The 24,097-nt window shown below is 36.9% G+C and overlaps 1 protein-coding gene across 3 annotated transcripts in view; it reads right to left on the reverse strand.

The window, feature by feature from the left end:
* Nucleotides 1-4,990: 4,990 nt before the first annotated feature.
* FAM135A (family with sequence similarity 135 member A) overlaps nucleotides 4,991-24,097 on the reverse strand; it is a 129,189-nt gene continuing 110,082 nt past the window's right edge. For all 3 annotated transcript variants that reach the window (XM_021691884.1, XM_021691881.1, XM_044917251.1), the window contains 3 exons: nucleotides 23,520-23,630; nucleotides 9,066-9,179; nucleotides 4,991-6,410 (listed from right to left, as the gene is read on the reverse strand). In XM_021691884.1, coding sequence (XP_021547559.1) covers nucleotides 6,205-6,410; nucleotides 9,066-9,179; nucleotides 23,520-23,630 — 431 coding nt within the window. In that variant the 3' untranslated portion in view covers nucleotides 4,991-6,204. The remainder of the gene's footprint in view (nucleotides 6,411-9,065; nucleotides 9,180-23,519; nucleotides 23,631-24,097) is intronic.

Below are 24,097 nucleotides of genomic sequence, written 5' to 3' on the forward strand. Positions count from 1 at the left end.
TGGGGCCTGCGTGTGGAGGGGCGGGGCCTGCGCGTGGCCGGGCGGGGCGGGGCTTCCGGAGCTCTTCCTCGGAATCCGTTTTCACTTCCCAGGCTGTCTGTTGGGGAAGGCGCGTGGAGGGCGTCAGCTTTCTCGCGAAGAAAGACTCAAACTACCCTGACCCACGTGTTGATTAAAATCCCAAATCACGGCTGAGGTTGGATGAGGGAATAATTCCGTGTATGCCTCTTAATCTGAGGCAGAGGTCTCTTGAAAGATCTCTTTTATAGCACACAAAGGTGAAGCACCTTTTACTCAAGCCCGTGTAATAATAGTCTTTCCTTTTTCACTTCTCTTTTATTTTTTAAATACCTGGTTGTTCAGTGAACTCCTAATCCGTCAGTTCTGACTCACTGACGAGATGACCTGAAAGATGACAGTTTTGAGTGAAGAGCAGAGCAAGACAGGCTTGCCATCTGGTCCAGGTTGCAGTGGAAGGAGCTCTGCCAGTTGGCCCATAAATTCCAACAGTTCCAATGACGTTTGGAGCATATGTGGCAGATCAGGAGGCATTATGTAACTTGTGGAAATCCTTACAATCACAGTGCAGGTCCCTAGATTTTTATTTTTTTATTTTTCAGAAAAGTTCTTGGCTGTTGGGCGCTGGTAATGTCTGACAAGGTGACATTAGGTGGCTATGCAATCTGAGTTTCTCATCATGAACTGGGAGATATCTGATCCTCCTAGATAAGGAGTCCTTTTACTAAAAGTATTATATACAAAACAGGGCCAGAACCAAAACCCAAGCAGTTTTCATTAGCAGTCCCTTTTTTGACCCTTAGTTCATATCTACAGTTTAATGATGAGTTCCTTGTGACCAGTTGACTGAGGAAAAAAATTCAAAGCCGATTATGGATGGCTTTGCTCAATATACTAACTCAGCTATCAATGGACTGCCTTGGCATTTAAAGCCCCATTTAACAGAGGCCCTCAAGGAACAGCAGAGAGAGATCCTCTCAGAGGCTAGAACTTTATCCTGTACACTTTGCAGGGAAGGAGATGTGGTGTGAGATAAAGATCTACATAATTTCATGGGCACTGGTTTAGTCAAGTCTTGGTCAGGGACTGGGACTGTAAAGGTTTTGGAATAGTTCTTTGGAATAGGACCTCTCAAAATTGCCTGAAAACATAAGAATATTTGGATCTCATTGCTTCCCCCCCCCAAAAAAAACCAGCTCCCATTTCAGAAGGGCTCTTAATCAGAATAAGATTACTGTTATTATCTATTGCTCCATAACATATTAAACCAAAATTTTGCCTTAAAACAATAAACACTTATTCTCAGTTTTTGTGGGTCAGAAATGCGGGAGCCAGTGTGCCTGTGGCTCTAGGTCTTAAGGGAGGTTGCTGTCAAGCTCTTAGCTGAGGTTCCAGTCCCATATGGAGGCACAACTAGGGGAGGATCTGCTTCCAAGCTTACTAGTCCCATTATTGGAAGGTTTTAATGCTTTGTGTGGGCTTTTGGACTGGAGGCCTCTTTCAGTTCTTGCTGTGTGGGCTTCTTCAAAGGTCATCTCAAATATGACAGCTGGTTTTCCACAGAATGAATGAGAGAATGAGACTGCTAAAGGGGAAGCCACAGTATTTTTGTAATCTCAAGTTTTAATGTATTCTATCATTAGAAGTGATGTATTCTTTCTTTTGATGTATTCTATTAGAAGTGAGTCAGCATATCCAGCACCCTCTCAAAACGGAGGGGATTACACAAAGGGTGAATACCAGCACATGGGGATCACTGAAGATCATTTAAGAGGCTGCCTACCATAGTGACCCACTCCGTAGACATCAGTCAGCCTCATTCCCCCACCACAGCTGGACCCACTATCAGGTAGCCATGGTGGCATAGAGATGCACAGATTTTTAACATAGTCTTTTTCCCTGCCAAGAGTGATTGGCTAGCACCACTCCTTGCAGTGAACAACCTGTCCCCCTGATATAGGACTACATAACCTGGGTGGCAGGTTTGATTACAATGGAATCCTACTAGAATGAAGGAAGTAGCAGCTTGTTGGATTGGTTTCCCTGACTTATGCTTCTTTTATACCTTCTTTCTGTGGACTTACTGAATACCTTATACTACATACACTTTATATAGCATCCCATACAACATTGCTTCTTACCAAAGAACTCACTTTCCTGTGAAAAATGTAGAGTACTGATGCTTGTGGGATTAACAAGCCTTATCATATATCCCATCAGTCCAGAAGCAACTGGTCTTATAGAATAATGGACAGCCCTACTGAACATTTACTTTTGGAACAAGGTGAGAAAATACACTTTGGGATGCTGTCCTAAAGGACTTGGCATATGCTCCCAATGACTTAAGAGTATTTTCAGTGATATCTCTTCTATAGACAGAATAACAGGATCCAAAGAGTAGTAGAAGGACTAATATTGTGTAACATGATACACTGTCCATATATTTTGCTTTCCATTTTGGGGAGAGACAATCTGCCATGGGTCCCAGGCATCCCTGCATATTATTGCTGAGTATACCAATGGGAAGGCTTATCCATCTCCTGAAACTCAGCAATTTCTGTAGCTAGTCATATAGGCATTTAAATACAGCATTACTACCATTTAACTGCTGTTCCCCTTGGAGAAAAGAGACTGGCTTGTTTGCTGCTTGCTCAAAAAATGCTTGGCCATTGGCCCTGGACTTTTCTCCTGTGATGCAACCCATTGTGTGTCCAGGTGTCATCTGGCACTATGCATCACTGTGGAAATTGGGGCCCCAGGAACGAGTGCAAATATGCTGATGCTCTGGCTATTTTGCTGTAATAGTCTTTTGTACCTGGGAGTTTCCTGTCAGCATCCATTTAACTGCAGCAAGCAAGCTTACAAGTAGGATAAAATCTTAGACCCTTCACTGCTCTTGCCATCCATCTCCATGATTCCAGATTCTGTTGGTGTACCAATTTTTGTACCCAGAGTGGGGTATAAGGGGATACAATGTTTTCTCTGCATTGGAGGTTGGGATTGTAACCTGGTCATTTTAGCTCATTCCTCTAGGTAAGGAGTTAGAAAAAATGGTTATGGCACTAGTTGGGGTGATGGCCCTAATGACCAAGGAAGAAAAGGGAGTAGGGAGAGGAATCTGATTAGAGCTTGGGAAGTCTTATCTCTTGGAATACCTCCTCACAAAAGCATGTTGAATTATAAAAATTGAGCAAACATCTGCAACCATATATAGGCAAGACCACTCAAGCCTCAGATCCTTGGGATCACGCACTAGGTAAAGAAATCTCATCCACTGAGATACTGGTTGAACACAAAGGAAACAGGGAATAAGTGGCAGTGGTGAGAAGTCATAACCATCTAGCCTCATGGCCAGTGGCAGAATTGAGGACTGTATTTAGCATAATTTTTTAAAAATTTAAATCAGAGACCTTTGGGAGAAAGCGTGCTGCTCCCCATACCCTATCCTGGATATTGTTTCAGTTCATCTGTAATAGGGCTCTGGAATTTGTATTTTTAACAAGTAATTCGGGTAATTCTCAGCAAGGAAGTTGGCAAAGCCCTGCTCTAGTTATATTTTCTTCCTCATTGGTACATACATATGCTTATATATTTAATAATTTCCCTTTTCTTTCCTATCTTATACTATTATTGTATATAGGCATGGTTGTGGTTAGGTGGCAATTTTGTCTATAGGTTACATACTACTGAGACAAGATCATTACAGAATTAGAGGAGGAATGGACATCACATGGAGATTCTGGACTTGAAAGTGGGTGATGGATAATAGTATTATGTTAGTATTATGCAAATGTGTAAATATGGGACAAGTGGTATAGGTGGATGTTGGAAAGAAATGGGACTACAGTAGATCTCTGATGTTTCTGTATTTGGTATTCAGTCATCAAACCCATTTTATATGTTTGGTGGATCTGGTGAGAGAAATGGTCCCATCTTCTACTGTGGAAGCAGAGAAGGTCAGACATACTTGCCATCTTTGATGCCTGACAGCCTGAGTGCTGGCACAAGACTAATCTTGGTCAGTTGGACATTCCCATCAGACTTTGGAGTGTTTGGAATCCAGTTTTCAGAGGCACCACTGCCAGTAGACACATACACAAACTTCCAATTCTTCTTGAGGTCACAACTTGGCTACGATTTTGGTCATTTAGCTTCCCTTGGCTTCTGTTTTCCAAAGTTCATTCTCCAGCATTTCCAACAATTCTGTGAGCTACCTAATATTCTTCCATTAAATTGTTTTTCTGCTTAACTTAATGTTTTTTGTTGTTGCTGTTTGTAACAAGAATTCATAGGGGTATATACTTTAATGAGATTCATTCTCTAAAAGTCAATTATATTGTTTCAGATAATCACTTTCCCTTTCCCTCAGAACCCCATTCCATTCCTGCAAATCTGAATTTGGAGGTAAATAATATATGATAGTTTCCCTGTAAATGAGAAGTGAAATGTTATAGATTTTAAACCATGATCATTGATATGCTTTTAAAAACTGTGTCAAAACAACCAACAACCAATCAACCAACTATGATCATAAGAACAATTTACCCTCAAATACAATTATATGATTATGAGTAAGAATGAATCCTTTGATAAACCTGGAAGACTATTCAAACTTAGAATAAGCATATTTCAAACTCAGGGCCAAGGTCTGTGAAGATGAAAAATGTGTGTGGCAAAAATATGTGGTGGTGAATGCATGTATTTATATTTTCCAGTTATAATGCACTTGGTATATTATTGCTTAGTCAATTCATTGAATTTTCAAATACTTTTACAAAGTAAAGAATTATGGAAAGCCAATGAAATATCTTTTAACTACTTAATATATGCAAAGGACATAAATTATAAAAATACAAAGGCTCTAAGTTATATAATCATGCTGTTCTATACAATTAATTAACATAGTCTATCCAATTATAAATAAAAATATACCCCTAGTATTCTGAAAATAAGCAAGTGTTTTAGCTGTTCCTCCAGATAGTCATTTGTTCATTTATTAACATCAGAGGCAATAACACAATGCTAAAAATAAAACATGCATCAATTATACAACACATACTTACAAAAACCTCTTTCCATCACAGTTGGCAAATGCAAACAGACCTCTCCACCCTTAGTGCATTGTTATTTTCACAAGTAAAACAGGAAAGGAAAATAGTGAATTTAATGCTGTTCAGCACCTTTAGTAAAGTCAAAAGACTTAACATCTCCATATATCAAAAACATTTGCATCTCTATCATCAAACATTTAATTATTTAGTTCCATTTTTAACATGAATTATTTTATTTACATTACTTTTTAGTTCAACAAATTTTGACAATATTTAAAAATTATCTAAATTCATAAAAGTATTTCATAAATTTCAACACTTAATTATTATGTACATACAAGAAAAGTCCATGAAAAAAGTTGAAGAAATGTAGTCAGAAAGTTCAAGCAACACTACCAAATGTAGCAAAATTCCAACCAAATCAAAGCAAAGGGCATTCAAACATTCAAAAATTTCTAGATGCTGCTAACATGAACATGAAAAAGTTCCAGTAATAAAAGTCAATATGAGAAATAATGTTGAAATCGCCATAGAAAATATATTTTAATAGGCATGACATATGTTTAATAGCAACAGTAATGATGACTTTTATAGAAAACTTTTATAACATTGTCATATATGAACTACCTGGTTTGACAGGGCTAGAGTTGATTTCAAAAAATATACTTTAGCAGCCATAATTTTATTTCCAGTTAAAACATAGTAAAATGTTAAAAGTAAAATTTATAATTAACTAAATAATACCCCAATACTAGAAAATTTAAAATCTCATGCTATTCTCCCCATAAATGGCCTCTAATATGATGTGTCTGATGTAAGGATTGTGGAAAGCCAATAATAAACAATCAGATATACATATGGGCTTAAAGTTTCACTGAAATACTTATGTAGCAAAATATATGAAAAAGTAATAGAAAAGTAAAAAGATAAAATTAAAAAAATATTGCACAGCCACATCACCTAGAAAGTAAAGTTGATGTTTAAAAAGCTCTAAACATGGATGATATAAATTATCTTCCATATAAAAAGGTATAAATATTTCTTAGAACTTATCAGCATCTACAGTTTAATATAATACATTATTTGAATCATTGTTGAATGAGGTAATTATCAAGTCTCTAACAATGTTTTTATCCTATTGGAAATATTTGAGGGCAGCAACCAGAAAGAATTTCTCTAAAAATATTTCTGAATCAAGAACAGCTATATGTGCAGCTCTCCCAATGAGTGAATCAGCTGTATTGGGCAATGCATTGATGACATTATATCGAACCAAATTACAGTCCTTGCTCTGCAGAACTGGGCGAAGCAAGTTGTGGATCATTTCTGAATAGATCTGCCCTATGGAACAAATAGAAAACAGGAAAATTAGTTCACATGAATAACTGAAAAAAATTATATGCCAACTTTTATATAATTAATGAAATTCAGTTATATTATTTCTATTTAAAGCAGAAGAATGTCTGTTAAAAGGTTTTCTTTTCTTGGACTATCATTTTTGAGACTGTTTTATAAAAAATATAAATAACCACATTATCTGGCCAAGTAAAAATAAATTCATTGTAAATTCTTATCAATTTGATACTTTTAATTCAAAGCAATGGATATAACAGAGCAAATAGTTTTATTCAACATTAAGTCAATTATGATTTGTTAAATCATTATGAAAATAAGGTAGCCATGCTAAGACATTTTGCCTTTTACACAGTATATGGAATGATCAGTGATACTGTATGTAACAGTGTTGTATGGTGATAGATGGTAACTACACTTGTGATGAGCACAGCATAATGTACAGAAAAGCTGAATCACTATCTTGCACACCTGAAACTAATATAACATTGTGTGTCTACTAAAAAAAAAAAAAAAGACATTTTGCCTTTTATAACTTTTAAAACTTAAACCTCTAGCAAGTACTTTAAAAATATTTCTGTGGCATTCAACATTATTCCACATATTTCCACATTATTCTGAGAAAAAAACAGCAACCTCCTACAGTCAGGAGAACAATGTGAGTTTGACTCAAAGATCAGACAGGATCCTTTTTTTGGTCTAGGGGTTTATTTAATGCTTGGTTCTGCTTTTAATTCCAAAATTGTGCTTCTCTCTCCCTCCTTTTGGCTAATTCTTACAATGAATTTATTGAGGTCATTCAGAGTATAAAAGATGAAGGTTAGGTATACGTAAAGGCACAAACTGCCGTACAAGGGGCAAGACAGTTTTTCATGCTTATGCATTACTAATATTACTATAGATGAGTGCTAACACATATCCATGGACCTGTGAATTTTAGGGAGGAAAGTATCAAATTTCTGAGGAGAGGCAGGGTTTATCCCTGAGGAATCATGAGAAGGGAAAAGTATATAGAAGTACATTCAGAGAAAGAAGAGACAGGTATTTGAGAGATTAACATCACACAGATTCATAGAAAACTTTTTACTCCCACCTCCTTCTCTTAAGTTTTCGCTGTGAGTCAAGCTGGATCTCCAGTTCCATGCTATTTGAAAAATATTTTTACATAGGAAGAAGTCCAAACCTGTCTTTATTAGATTCCCCCTGTCCCCCACTGGCACAGAATCTCTGTTAAAACAAAGCACATTTCTCTAGTTTCTGTGACCCATCTAAAGTTTAAATCTCTTCTGAATTTTTCCTTAAGTCCCTTGCTAGAACAGAAGTTAAGGGGAAAAAAAGATTATTCTAATGTCACAAAATGCTAAAAAAAAAAAGATACTTGTTAAATGAAGAGAGTACCTACTATGTGCCAGGCATCATGCTAGGCAATGCCAATACAAATGTGTATAAGAGAATTCCCTGCCTAAAGAGGCTGTTCACTGTTAAAATGTGGAAAAAAGCAAAGGATTAAGAGTTTGTTTAAAAAATCAGCCTCATTCCAAAAAAGGAACTGAGCAAATACGGGGAGGTAGGACACCCAAGTTCTTGCCCTAAGCCTGTAATTAATTAATCACCAGTGACTTCAGATCAGCCACTTAGCATCTCTGGGCGTCACTTATAAAATAAGCCAAGTCTCCTTCTGGCTCTAAATAGCTATGATTTAAATTTCTTTTGTTATTCAAAAGTAGCAAAAGAATAAATATATAAAATTATTACTTTATTGAAGTGAGGTAAGTCTTTGCTGCCATCTTTGACTAAACGCAAGGTAGTGCAGAACATGCAGCATGATCATTACCATAATCACCAATCCCAATAATCCAGAGAAGTCAAATTATAGATTACTTTTGAGGCAGCAAATGGAGAGCATTTATAATTAGAAAAAAGAACTTTTTCATAAGAATGACTATTTTTATTGGCAAAAACATCTCACATGGCAGGAAAAAAGAAAGGAAGAAAAAGAGAGGAAGGATAGCTGTTAATATCTGTGAGTGGAAAAGAAAGAAAAAAGGAAGATGAGAAAAAGAAGAGAGAAAGAAAAATTTGGGAAAAAGCTCATGTGTAGTTACAACTGTTTGAAATATTTTTTTTTAATTTTATTATGTTATGTTAATCACCATACATTACATCATTAGTTTTTGATGTAGTGTTCCATGATTCATTGTTTGCATATAATACCCAGTGCTCCATTCAATACGTGCCCTCCTTAATACCCATCACCAGGCTAACCCATCCCCCCACCCCCCTCCCCTCTAGAACCCTCAGTTTGTTTCTCAGAGTCCATAGTCTCATGGTTCATCTCCCGCTCCGATTTCCCCCCCTTCATTTTTCCCTTCCTGCTATCTTCTTTTTTGTTTTTTTAACATATAATGTACTATTTGTTTCTTAATATATACAGATTTTACTGAGAAATAGATAAAAAACTCCATATAAAATAATGATTCAAAGTCATAAGCAGGCATTTCAAAGAATAATAAAAGTGATCAATTAACATATGAAAAAAGTTTTAACTTCATTTGTAATTGGTGAAATACAAACACAAACCACAATGGGATGCATTGTCAGAGAAACAAATGGAGTTGAAATACTTCTAATTTACTTAGTTACCTGACTGTTTGTCCTTTAAAGCTGTTTTACACATTTCAATGCGGGCAGAGTGATAAGGAACATAGCGATCCTGTAGAGATCCCACTAGCACAACATTTTTGAAATAATGAAGCCCTATGAAGAAAAAATACTGAATTATAACGCAACCAGATTAATTAACCAGATTTAAAATAACTTAATTAGTATATTAAGTCACCGGAAATTTTTCTTTTCTCAGTACTATTAAGTTTATGGCTTTTTAAAAAAAGATTTTATTTATTTATAAGGGCACCTGGCGGGCTCAGTCTGATAAGCATCTGACTTTGGCTCAGGTCATGATCTCAGGGTCTGGGGAAGGAGCTGCGCCTCCCGCCCCCCTGCTCAGCAGGAAGCCTGCTTCTCCCTCTCCTTCTGTCCCTCCTCCCACTCATGCTCTCTCTCCCTCTAAATAAACAAATCTTTATTTGAGAGGGAGAGAGAGAGAGAGAGAGCGAGCCTGCACACACACACACAGGGGGAGGGGCAGAGGGAGAAGCAGACTCCATGAGGGTGGGGGCTGTGGAGGGGCTTGATATGTCGACCTGGGCAGAAACCAAGAGTTCCATGGTCAACTGACTGAGCCACCCAGGCACCATAAATTTATGGCTTTTTACATCTGATGAATTCTTTCTCCAAATTTCTATATATTATCTACAAAAAACCCCCTACCTTCATTGTATGTAGTTTATGTGCTGGCATGAGAAATGTATGCTTGAACTGAGTGAGGCAAGGATTGCGATGTGGTGGTGTAGGGGTACGGACGAGATTAGATATGGCGGGCTAAGATTCTACAGGAAGTATTTTATGACTTTCTTACTTTCCAAAGGATATTCCTCAATATTTAGGAGTATTTCCCAAAGAAATAAAATAATACGTTTTCATAAAAACAAACAAAATGCCCGGGCGCCTGGGTGGCTCAGTTGGTTAAGCGACTGCCTTTGGCTCAGGTCATGATCCTGGAGTCACAGGATAGAGTCCCGCATCGGGCTCCCTGCTTGGCAGGGAGTCTGCTTCTCCCTCTGACCCTCCTCCCTCTCATGCTCTCTGTCTCTCATTCTCTCTCTCTCAAATAAATAAAAATAAAATCTTAAAAAAAAAAACAAAAACAAAAAAACAAAATGCCCTATGAGAAATCATTTGAAGCTGACTTTTTACTTTAAATTTTCATTTGACTCTTGCCTAGTATTATTATTTTCTCCTTATTTAAGTATGATGTCAAGAGGATACATACTTAAGATTTTTCAGTAATAATAATGGGTTTTGTGATCCATCCACAGACTTTAGTCAGGTCCCTCTCTTTTTATTTTTTAGTAAACTAGGTGAATTTAGGGCTTGTGATACTTTGAATTAATTAACTCACTTAAGTACTGAAACCAGGTTCTGGACCACTTTACTACCAATAATGTTCTAATTTTACTACGTAGCTCTAATAATAAGTAAATAATAAAAAAATAAATTCATGCGGTTATTAAATAAGATATAAACCAATAATGACAATACATTAGAATTGGGGTGTTTAGTTCAGGCATATAATTTTGTTCTGGAACATTCCAGAGTAAAATTTTGATACTTTTTGCCTACTGAAATTCAGATTCTGTCTTAGAGACAGGCCAATTGTGGGGACTACTGTGGATCCAGAATATAGGAAGCCTTTTTAGATGCCCCTTTCTCTCTTGGAACTTAGGATCCTAATGAGAGATCCTAGACCCACAAACAGGCAGGTGAGACTGTTTATACCCTCTATGTCAAATATAAGGTTATCCTCCCTTTTTTGCAATGAGAAGATAATACTTTGTGGCAATTTGGATATATAAAATTCTAAGGATACAAGTGGAATGATCAAATGTCTATAATATACAATTATGCAAAAATATTTAAAATATTTTAGAAGAATATTAAGAAAAATTGATTTTCCCCCTTCATTCTCACATTTCTTGTGACAAATTAATTCTACTTTTGGCATCATTTAACACCAATGTAACATTAGTGCTACTCTGGGAATCATGTATGTGTCCTAGAGCAGAGGTCTTACTGGTACACATTCACCCTCAGGGGTAATTTAAGACTTTCCATACTTGAAACTAATACAACACTGTATGTTAATTATACTTCAATTAAAAAAAAAACTCTAGATGGTGAGGATGGACATGTATAGCTTTAAGGGAATTGAATTCTAGATCCCAACTTCTGTATGAGTGCTCTCCTAAAAATGACTTGTCCTCTCACTTTATTAGAGAAAGGTATTTCTCCAATCTATTTCAGATCTTATTATGGTGTATGGCTTGAGCTGTAAAGGTCTCTGGGGGAATGAAGCAAAATATGAATGAAATCTAACATTTTCTGACAAAAAGTTTGCTTTGACTGTTGACAATAAAAATCAGCTTTGCCAATTAGATTTTATGTCACACATTTTCTATAAATTGAATGACCTAAATCTGTAACTCCAACTGAATGAGTTGTGATGTGGGAAACAAAGGCAGAAGAAAAATTATTACATTTCCTTACTGTGTACAGCCCATTGACAAGTTCTTGAAACAGGCAGAGTGACATTGTTCTAGGGACTCAACTGCCTCAATGTTAATACTCTGCTAAGGGCAAAAGGCAATCCTAGCCCTACCCCCAGGATCCTGTAAGTCTACTTTAATGTATAAAAATTTCTTTATCTCTAAATCCCCCAAGCATATAGCCACCAATATACATCTAAAGGGTCTCATGACTAAGGTTTTATTAGATGGTAATACATGACCTTTTCCCAACAATAACTATTTCCCTCAAGGTCCTGGAAACCTTGCTCCCAAAATTCCTTAGAGACTTACACTACTCCCTAACTCCCTCCCAACTGGAAAGTATATAACGGGCCAGTCCTCACGACCCCATTGTAGCTCTTTCTGCCCATGGGTCCTGTCCTGGTGCTTTAATAAAATCATCTTGTTGCACCAAAGACGTCTCAAGAATTCTTTCTTGGCCGTTGGCTTCAAACCCTAAAGTTGTCGTTCCTACATCAAATTGTTTTTATATTTTTATGAAAATATAATTACAGCAAATATGTACTACCTGATATGCCAGAAAATATATCCTTTGCCACTCTTTAAAATTATAGAAAATATTTTTAGGTGTCACCCTAAATTATACAAGGGGTACATACTTTTTCAAAATTCTTTTAAGTGGTAAACAAGTTAAAAATGTGAAAGCCTCTGTCCTACAGTACATCATCTTTACTCTGACCCAAGTTGTTCTAGGCACTATGCTTTTTTTTTTTTAAGATTTAATTTATTTATTTATTTGACAGACAGAGAGAGCAGGAGCAGGGGGAGGGGCAGAAGGAGAGGGAGAGGGAGAAGCAGACTCCCCACTGAATGGGGAAGCCCAACACCGGCTGGATCCCAGGACCCCGAGATCAACCGACTGAGCCACCCAGGTGCCCTGGTACTGTGCTTTTTGAATCTAAGTATGCTGCTGTTTACTGAAATTTTATTCCAAGCTGCATGAAACCAGATTATGTTAACAGCACAGTTGGCTTTTTCATTTATCTGAAAGATGTATATTTGTGTTCTCCATACAGAGCTATCATACTGCACAACTCTAGGGGCACCATTCATATTACAGTCCACATGAATAACACTCCTTGGAGCTGTGCAGTGCACACCCTGTGGCAGCCTTGCTAGGCAACATTCATTTTTGTACTTTCCTAAAAGACTATTTTTCCTCAAACCGCCAGCATCTTCTATCCCCTCTTCACTCTGACCTTATGACCTTGCTTCCTATTTTACTGAGAATATAGAAGAATCAGAAAAGAACTTCCATATACTCCCACCTTACCAAACCAACCTACCATACTATAGCCTCATGTTCTGCCTTTGCTCTTCTATGGATGAGCTGTCCATGTTCTCACCCTAGGCCAGCCCTTTCACTAGAATGCTAGTGCCATTCCCTCCTGCCTCGTTAAAGACATGACTCTAGTAGCTGCCCCGTCCCTCTCTTGTATTATCAATTTTCTCATTTGTATGAATCATTCTTATTAATATGCAAAACACTGTAATACCTCTTATTAAAAAAAATTAATCAATGAACCTGTTCTTGGACTTTATACTCCTTTGCAATGACCACCCCATATCTTGGCACTGCTTTACTTCTATAGTATATATTGTAAGAATAACAAGCATTATGTTAAAAAATTATATTAAATATGTTTTTCAAAATAATAGCTCCTTGCAGAGATTCTGATATGCTTCTACAAGGAAAGGACACTCAGGCTGAGAATCACTGCTTCAGACTGAGCTCCTTGAGGGAAGCGTCTGTGTCTGCAAGTTCAGGCAGCTCGGTGGAATGGAAATAGGCAAAATCAATAAAGATTAGATGAGGGGATTTCTAACAAAACCTTTAATTCGGGGCGCCTGGGTGGCTCAGCTGTTAAGCGTCTGCCTTCGGCTCAGGTCATGATCTCAGGGTCCTGGGATCGAGCTCCGCATCAGGTTCCCTGCTCAGCGGGGAGCCTGCTTCTCCCTCTCCCACTCCCCCTGCTTGTGTTCCCTCTCTTGCTGTGTCTCTGTCTGTCAAATTAATAAAATATTTAAAAAAAAAAAGAAAACCTTTAATTCTCAGATTCCATGATGATGAAAAAAATAAAATCAAAGATCTTGACACTGATATATACTATATTGTCATTTCTCAATTTGACTTCTAAGACAGTAATACTTTAAAAATACATTTTAAATTTAGTAGTCTAATTTTTTTTTTTAAAGATTTTATTTATTTGCGAGAGAGAGAATGAGAGACAGAGAGCATGAGAGGGAGGAGGGTCAGAGGGAGAAGCAGACTCCCTGCCGAGCAGGGAGCCCGATGCGGGACTCGATCCCGGGACTCCAGGATCATGACCTGAGCCGAAGGCAGTCGCTTAACCAACTGAGCCACCCAGGCGCCCAGTAGTCTAATTTTAATAACAGTTTTTCAACAGCGAGGTATTAATTCTAATATTGTGCTTCTGCATGGAAAGTTTGCTTTTTGTATTAGCCAAGAACCAAGTTAGTTAAATAGACTATGACTCTTTTTGAATCTTTTGGTTTTAATTCCTGCCAAGCAGTGTTGGCTAGAGAGGGCAGAAACTCAAAGTGAAACATGGTAGCCCCAGGGTTGCAATGCTGGTGGGAATTACAAAAGTACTTCATCTATACTGAAGTCTAGCAAATGAAAGTGTCTGAAGTCTTTACTGGGACTCTTATATTCTAGGTTCATCTTCCCTGTACCTACACTGATTCTACCTGCTCAAAGATGACCTAGTTAACTGGCCTTTGGGTTAGCACTTCATTCAGCCCTTGAAGTAGCTAATTCTAGGTTGAAAAGTTACCTCTAACTTGGGAAAACAACAGTTCCCCATTTATAGAATGAGATAGTTTAGCTAAAAAATTTCTGAATATATTAGTTACTTTTCAGGTACCAAGAAAAAGATTAAAGTAAATCTTCAATATTTTTCTGGACTGTATTACATGATTTATGTCTGAACATTGTAATGGTATGGTAACTTTCATCTTCATTATTTTAGTCTTCCTGATACTTCTGGCAACCCATTTTTTTTCTAAAAATTTTAATGAGTTTTAAAGCAATTCATATTGACTCATTTTCTGTTTACTCTCTGGAATTGGCTCAAGCAGTAGTTCTAAACTGGTGGCTTTGCACCTTAAAGGACATTGAGCAGTGTCTGAAGACATTTTTGTTGTCACAACCAGGGGATATGGGGGGGATGAAGGCATGGAGAGGGGTGTGTGCTACTGGCATTTAGTGGGTAGAGGCTAGGGATGCTACTAAATATCTTACAATGCACAAGACAACCCCTGATGACAAGAAATTATCCAGCCCAAAACGTCAGTAGTGCTGAAGTAAAGAAAACCCTGTGCTTTTAAAATTGACACATACTAAGGAATATTAGACTATTCTTATTTTTACTCATTTATTTTATTTTATTTATTTTTTAAAAGATTTTATTTATTTGACAGAGAGAGACACAGCGAGAGAGGGAACACAAGCAGGGGGAGTGGGAGAGGGAGAAGCAGGCTTCCCGCAGAGCAGGGAGCCTGATGTGGGGCTCGATCCCAGGACCCTGGGATCATGACCTGAGCCGAAGGCAGACGCTTAACGACTGAGCCACCCAGGCGCCCCTACTCATTTATTTTAGATACATTTGAAAGAATTTGCTTCCCCAAATCTTAGATGATGCGGATTCTTTCCTACACTTTCAAAAACAAAATACAAATGTAACTTACAAATCAATGGTTACCTATTATTAAACACCTCTGTAATCTGCTGGTAGAAAAGATTATCTTGTGCCATAGTAGCACAGCAGGAGATTTCTTTAATTATTATATTTTCTTAGTCAGAACTCAATAGCTGGTAAAGAGATGTTAAGCCGATGTTTTGGAGAAAATCTTAAAATAAGGATATTTTGTTTCTGCAATTCCAACAATGAATAGATTCTCATTTGGCTATTTTTGAGCCCTCATTATAGAATGCAAGAATGCCCATGATCCTTCTCTTTATGTAATCTTGACTACTTCACCACTGGTGTCACCAAATCTATATATAATATACATTTTACCTTCTACATTGTTCTAGTTCCTTCATCTTCTTTCTTTCTTTTGATATTCAATGCTGAGACACTAGTATGCCATAACTATACTGTGTAATTTGTAGAATACAATAAGGTTTTTTGGTCAAAAGTTGTTATAAAAATTTAATGAATGTTTATAATTGTAACACCTTAATCAAAACAGATAAGTTCCTCTTTTTTTTTTCTTTTTTTAAAAGATTTTATTTATTTATTTGAGAGAGAGAATGAGAGACAGAGAGCACGAGAGGGAAGAGGGCAGAGGGAGAAGCAGACCCCCTGCTGAGCAGGGAGCCCGATGCGGGACTCGATCCCGGGACTCCAGGATCATGACCTGAGCCGAAGGCAGTCGCTTAACCAACTGAGCCACCCAGGCGCCCGGTAAGTTCCTCTTAAAAGTAACATTTCCTTAACACTTTACTAGATCTTTTGTGTTCATCAAACAAAAAAGGCAATACACACTTAATAAATACATGATTTTTACAAAAATATAACCTTTCTCAATTGTTTTAGAAATCATATAAATTATTTTATGCTTTTAAATGCTTCTTTAATTTTAAAATAATACCTTTTAATTAAGGAAAGCTACTAACTAATGATACATTGCAGAGAAGAAGGCCTTTGGGTTAGCACTTCATTCAGCCCTTGAAGTGGCTAATTCTAGGTTGAAAAGTTACCTCTAAGGAGGACCCACGGGGTGGGGGCTTTGCTTAAATAAAAAAAGGAAAATAGTAGAAGGTTGGAGTTTGCTTCAGATAGGTTATTTTAGGCTTTCCCAAAATAACAGGAAATTGGCTGTTCAGAAGAAACAGAAGCAATAATTGGACAAGGACGTCTGAGACTTCATAGCTTTATCAGTAAAATATAAAAGTAAATTATAGAAAGTATTTTTTAAAATAGATAGAGTAAAATATAAAAGAGAAACCATCACTAGGGTTTTTGATTATTTAAAAATAACCTGAGAGGGGCACCTGGGTGGCTCAGTCAGTTAAGCAGCTGCCTTCAGCTCAGGTCATGATCTGGGGGTCCTGGGATTGAGCTTCCTGCTCAGCAGGGAGTCTGCTTCTCCCTCTCTCTCTCCCTGCAACCCCCCATCCCCACTTGTGCTCCCTCTCTCAAATAAATAAATAAAATCTTTAAAAAAATAAAAACATCTGAGCTAGCCTATCGGTTAAGTAAACACTGCTTTATGTTTTCCTGTTTTACTTATCTTTCTGATGTGAATCCAAATATATTTACTTAGTAAATAAATAATTACAGCATTAAAATTATAAATTATTATATATTTAGATATTATTATATAATGATATATATGTGTATACACACACACACACACACGAATATATACAGGTGTAGGAATTGACCACTCATTTCTCACAATTTTCTAGATGACCAAAAATCCCTCAAAAGACAAAAAAAAAGCTGGGGAAAAACACAGCTCAGTAGAGAATTGCTCCACCTCTGTGATAATTTAAAAATCAATTAATGAATATTTGTTGATATTTAAAACTGCAATTAGAAACAGCTCCTAAAATTCCTGAAAATGTGCATTTATGGCTAAACATGACATGACTGGAACATGCATGATTGCTTACGAGCTTTATGACTTGAGACAAGTTACTCAACTTCTCTATGTTTCAGTGTCCTAACCTGCAATATGGGGCAATAATATTCTTAATAAGATTAAATAAACTAATATTGTATAACATGCTTAGATAGTACCTGGAATATAGGAAGTGCCATATGTGTGTTGGCTATTATTTATTCTTATACTTTAGTATTATCTAATGCATTGCTCAAGATTATTAGAAAATAGTATTCTTTCATGTTAATTCAATTCAGATGTATATTAATAGACTCCTATTTGGGTACAAGTAGAAATCTTAAAACATAAATATAATTTGAATAAGTCATTTGAGTAACTTTTTATAGCCAGTAATGCTGACATTTAGATGAGCTAATTCTTAATAGTTCTGCACAAAAATTTCCCACAACAGATTTGTGATGGTAATGTGACAGCAAATTTCTATAATCCATAATACTAATATCATTTTGGTTCCGGCATCTCTTCATTTAGAGCTATTTTTACCATCTAACATTTATTGAATTTTGTGCTATTCAGAACGGTAATCATTTCACATGCATTGTCTCATTTAATCCTTTAATAGTCTTGTGAGGAAGATACTATTATTCCCATTTTACCAATGAAGAAACTGAAGTCTATTTAGATTAAGTATCCTACTCAGTTTTTCAGCTAAGACTAATATCTATTTGTGACTTAAAGTTTGGCTCTTAAACAGTTATTTGGCTGGTACAACTGGAGGGAAGGTACAAGTCTTGACATGCATTCTAAGGCAAATAATGAATAACTTGTAAGCAAAAGTTTTAACTAATCCTTAATAGATCAAGTGCAAAAGATCTACTCACATCTATTAATAATTAGAAACAGCAGTCCAAATACCTGTTCAGATGGGGAAGGCCATGGATTATAGAATTTTTATAGTAAAATTTTAGTTATGCCTTCTTTAGTGTTTTTATTTTATGTTGCTACTATTCTTATTGCTAATTTTACTTCATAAAATACAGTATAAATATGCAGACCCCAGGGAGCATTTATATTTAGTTTTGCCTTTCCTTTATTTCCTAACCTGTCAACAGTGGTACAAATTTCATGTACCTAGAATACAATAGTTCTAGTGAGTGTCAGTTAAGTTTTTCCCACGTGTGAACTATACACTCTATTAGATTTGTAGGCCTATCTTGTAGTTTAATGAATCAAGTAAATATTTCTGTGCACTGTATGTAACTTATTGTTGCTTTGTACTCTTAGAAACAAAACATAAAACTTGACCTATAAAAGAACTTTTCTTTCACTGATTCTAATAACAGACAATACACGAAATAACCATTCCAACATCTCTTTCTCACATTAATAACAACATTTAAGGCAGAATCCTGAAAAGGCTAAACAGCACTCAAGTGAAGTGGGCATTATTCAATTAGTAAATCTATCCAGTGTTCACATCAAATGTTTCAAGAGCAGAATGGAGGACATGGGTGATGAGAATGAAGATAAAAAATAGATTTAAATGGCGAGGGCTTAAGTTACAAGTTCAAGTTACTTCCAATTTGGAACTATCAGTCACCAAATATATGGGTTCGATTTTTGGCTTACCATATAATATTGACCTGCTTTTGGACACTGAAAATAGTACTGAAAAGATTATTCATTGATGCAGTGGGTTTATACTGAACACCTACTAAGGGGAAGAACTATAGTAAATACTGAGTGTTTATGTGGGGAGTGGGAAAGGGTTGTCACAAATGGACCCTATTATTGGAAAGGAGGTTAAGGTACATAAGAATGACTAAATGTATGGCAAATGAGGTTCATATATAATGCCATAAGAGTTCAGTTATAATATTAACAATTTTGGGAAGTAGGATGCAAAGAAGAGGGTGTCAAAGATGACACTGAGGTATTTCTAAGTAATTTAGAAGACAGAGCACCGTTAAAAAACGATGAAAGAAGAGTTAGTAAAAGAAGACAGTATGTTCAGGTTTAGACATAATGTTTCATATGTAAGTAGAGATGTCTAGCATGCAAATGAAGTTTGGAATTCATTAATGAGGTCAGTTTCGAGGTGTAAGATCTGGGATATAAACATAAATATTGGGCAATCTACTGGGTACTCTGAGAGTAGAGGAGCATTAAATCAGAGAGGGCCTCAGGAAAGCTTTTAATAGCAGGTGGTATTTAATTTTAGAAGATGGAGAGAACTGGTTCTAAGAAGATGAGTAAATACATGGGGAGGAATGGTGGCAGAAAAAGCATAGGTGAATGCAAGCATAAAACAAGTGTGGCATGACTAAAACAAAGGACGTGTTCATGGGCAGAGTAGAAAATGAAATTAGTAAAAGAATCAGGAACCAGATTATAAAGGATTTGATGCCCTAAGCCATGGAATTTAAACCTCATCCTGAAAGCCACAATGCACCATGAAAAGATTTTCAAACAGGAGCAATATGGTCTGATTTAATTTTTAGAAGATAATTTTATCTAATGAGAAAATGAGATGGGGGAGAGTAACCAGTCTGGAGGCAGAGTAACCAGTTTGGACACCACAGCAATAATCTATGGTTGACCTAAGGCAGTGGCAAAGAAAAGAAAGACTCCATTAACTATAAAAGAAGGCTGAATGTTTCAGGGCTTAGTAACTGAGCGGATGTGTGGGGAGATTGAGAAGAGGAGTCTAAAAAACAACTTCTAAGTTTTTGGCTGGGCAGTTGGGATGGAATCAAGAGAAATGAACCTGAGGGAAATGAGGTATCTGAAAACACTGCATTTGAGGTAACCATGAACCATATAAGTAAATGTACTTAGTAGGCAGCTAGACGTATCAGTCTAGAATACAGCCTAGAGGACTGAACTAGAGATATATATTTGAGCTACCAATGGTGAAGACGGATATGAAATGATGCTGTCAAAGAAGAATGTATAGAGTTAGAAGAGGAGATGACAGAAGCTGGAGCCCAAGAACACCTCTATTTAAGGGGCAAGGAGAGAAAAGGAATCCATGTAGGAAGCAGACAGCCAACATGGAAGAAAACCCAGGAAAGGCTGATACAGAATGGGAGGTAGGAAAGTATTTCAAGAGAAGGGTATTTTCAATAGTTATAAATGGCAGCATATTCAAATAAAAGAAAGAAAAGCGATAACTGGGTATGGCAAGCTTCAACAGAATGGTGAGGACAGAAATCAGATTACAATGGACTGATGAGTGAAATAAAGGTGAGGAAGTAGTGAAAGTAACTGCTTTTATTTTTCAAGAGGCTCAATTTGTTTATAAAAAAGAGAGAAACAGAGGGGCGCCTAGGTGGCTCAGTTGTTAAGCATCTTGCCTTAGGCTCAGGTCATGATCCCAGGGTCCTGGGATCTAGCCCCACATCGGGCTCCCTGCTCGCCGAGAAGCCTGCTTCTCCCTCTCCCACTCCCCCTGCTTGTGTTCCCTCTCTCGCTCTGTCTCTATCTGTCAAATAAATAATTAAAATCTTAAAAAAAAAAAACAAGAGAGAGAAATAGAAAGACATAGAATCAGTGATCAAAGGAGGTATTTATTATGACTTAAGATGGGAGAAAACGGGAAAACTTTGTATGTTAAGGGATTAGTCACTGAAAAGGGAGAGTTTAAAGACAGAAAGAATAAGTTTCAAAACAGAAAGGGAAATTATTCTTGGACCACATATACATCTTTTACTGAACTAGAAGGAAAGAACAGGTATGCTAATATTTATAGGTAAAAAGAAAGGAAGTAGGAAAGTTCTCATTTGATGGCCTTGACTTTCATAGATAAAGTAGGAAACAAAGTCATTTATAGAAGTGAAGGTATTGAAGGTAGCAGGGGTAGTTTGAAGTCTGAGGAAAAGACGTAAAAAAAACTGGAAAAGCTTTGGGGCACCTGTGTGGCTCAGTCAGTTAAGGTCTGACTCTTGGTTTTGGCTCAGGTTATGGTCTCATGGGTTGTAAGATCAAGCCCTGCATCAGACTTGGCCCTCAGTGGGGTCTGCTTGAGATTCTCTCCCTCTGACCCTCCCCCCACCTGTACTTGCTAAATAAATCTTAAAAAAACAAAACAAAACAAAAAAAACGGAAAAGCTTTTAGGGAATGGTTAGGAAGCTATTAGAGTTAACTATATGGGAGGGAGCTCCATGGATCTACAGTGGTATTGATCTGCATGTCTGTGTGATCCATTCTGGTAGAGCTCAACAAGCCAGGGAAAGAAACAGTAACACAGGTTGCTAGATGGCTAAGATGGAAAAACATAGGGTAATAATGTATGAATGATAAAAGTGATAATTCATGTAGTCTGGGATGGATCAGGAAGGGAGTGGAACCATGAAGGACAGGGTAATTTAAGAAACTGAGTAGGGATCTTAAATAGTCTAAAAAGCAAATGAGAATAAGGGAGTGAGTAAGAAAGAAGGATAGGATATTGTAGTCTCAGAATACTGGTTGAAATTTCAGGGATGGAATATAGCCATGGGTATGTGTTCAAACTGGAGAGGAATGGAAGGTTACTACAGTTGAGAAAGGCTCTTAATGCTTGATGATCATCTAAAGGGTTGACTCCATCAAATCACCAAAAATGATTTCAAGATTAAGTATATTAAGAACCAAGAAGAATATCTTCTCCTAAGCATAACTGTATATTTGTCAATGAACTCTTATCAGAGTTCTCACTGAATATGTGAGGAGTGACCAGGAGATCATTATATTAAAGATGACTAGAAGGTAGCAGAGCTTGGATGGTACAAACCTCAAAGGATAATTTTATGACAGTAGAGGAACAATGATTGCAGCTAGAAATGGAAAGCAAGGCTATTTCCTCCACTCTAGGTGGTACTCAGTAAATGAAAAACTGAGCTTCTCTTATAGCAGGGTTTAGCAAGGTATGGCTTGTGGGATCTGGCCTGCTGCCTTTTCTTTTGGGTAAGTAAAGTTAGGTTTTCTGTTTGGTTTTTTGTTGGAACATAGCCACACTCATTTGTTTATGTATTGTCTAGCACTGTTTGTGCTACACTGGTATTGTTGAGTAGTTGCAACAGAGATCACATGGCCTGCAAAGCCAAAATACTTACTATCTGGCCCTTAGGAGAAAGTTTGCCAACCTCTGCTCTACAGCCAAGGGGAGTGGGGAAATCGGAGTGCAGTGGGGAAGTATCTAGGTTTCACTTACGTCTCCATTTTCAGAAGAAGTGGAGACAGCGTTCTTTGAAGAAGATAAACATATGAAGTCAGTCTGTTCCCCTCAAATGGAGATTTCAAAGGACAAAGTGGAAAGAATATGGTAGGGAGACATGAGTGTGAAGCTGGCGAAGTAGTAGTTGAGGACCTCAGGTTGTAAAAGCTTGGACTATAATGCAAGATGGGGAATATATTTAGTTATCAGTTAGTAAGAGATGAGTAACAAGATTCATCCACTAGTGGGAATTTGTAGAAGTAATAACTACTAGTAATAATTTAGTTTCTAGGGGCGCCTGGGTGGCTCAGTCAGGTGAGCGTCCGACTCAATTTCGGCCCAGGTCATGATCTCAGAGTCATGAGACTGAGCCCCACGCTGGGCTCTGCGCTTAGTGTGGAGCCTGCTTAAGATTCTCTCTCTCTCTCTTTTTCTCCCTCTCCTTCGGCCCCCTCCCCCTCAAATAGTTTAGTTTTTGACATTTTTCAGAAAAGTTTTATAGTCCTTGAATAGGAAGGCAGAAGAATATGTGGCAGTTTATAAAAAAGGTTGAGGACTGGGGCAGGAAGACAGAAGGGCTAAAACATGCAGCGGCCCAGTTCAAAAACTAACTTACAATTGGTACTAAATTATAAATGTTAAAAAGTTTAGGGTAATTTCTTTTTTTTTTTTTTTTAAAGATTTTATTTATTTGACAGAGAGAGAGAGCGAGAGCAGGAATACAAGCACGGGGAGTGGGAGAGATGGAGAAGCAGGCTCCCCGCTGAGCATGGAGCCCGATGTGGGACTCGATCCCAGGACCCGGAGATCATGACCTGAACCGAAGGCAGACACTTAAGCAACTGAGCCACCCAGGTGCCCCTAGGGTAATTTCAAAGTACCTGTGTTCACATAACACAAATATGATCATATAAAAAAAGAAAAAATCAAACAACCGTGTTATTAATTGTGAGTCTGCTATTTCATTATTAAAAAATTACAATTGACTAATACTTTTTTAATCACCAGAAAGACATGTTGATAATTTATTTGCTAAAGGTTGATTTTTAAAAAGGTTTTCAAGTGAATGTTTTCAAAACTGTTAACTATATACTTACCTGCTTTATTACTAAGCTTGTATAAGAAAGTTTGGCGAGGGTCTGAGTGATCTCGACACGTCAGTTGTAAAAGAGAACCTGATTTTTTCCATTTCTGCATAAACCACAGACCTACAGAGTTATAAATGATATGTGAATAATACTGGAAATAAAGGGTAACATATGCCAAGATTATTAATTTTAATATACATTTCACTTCAAAAATAACATCTACCAAACTAGCATTTTCTTAACTAATAAAAAATATATTTGTAAAATATTTCTTTTTTCTTATAACAAATATAAACAAACATATAAGTTAACTATGGGTTAATGGTGGTTGGTAGAAGGCTTGCTATTTCTATCACATTCACTAATGAAATAAATAATGGTTTAAGGACAAATTTGGGAAAATTGTACCTTTAGATATATTTGTTCAAATTATAAAGAAGCAGAGATGGAAAAAACTTCAAACACAGTAGTAGATCCAAATGCTTAAGCATTGAGTGTTTAGTCTAGAGATAAATATACTTATGGTAGACTAACTGTATAAGGACTAACTCTTAGGACGAGCAATTGGTTAATGTTTTCTAGTAACA

Source organism: Neomonachus schauinslandi, chromosome 8 (assembly GCF_002201575.2).
Source record: "Neomonachus schauinslandi chromosome 8, ASM220157v2, whole genome shotgun sequence".
Taxonomy (NCBI): domain Eukaryota; kingdom Metazoa; phylum Chordata; class Mammalia; order Carnivora; family Phocidae; genus Neomonachus; species Neomonachus schauinslandi.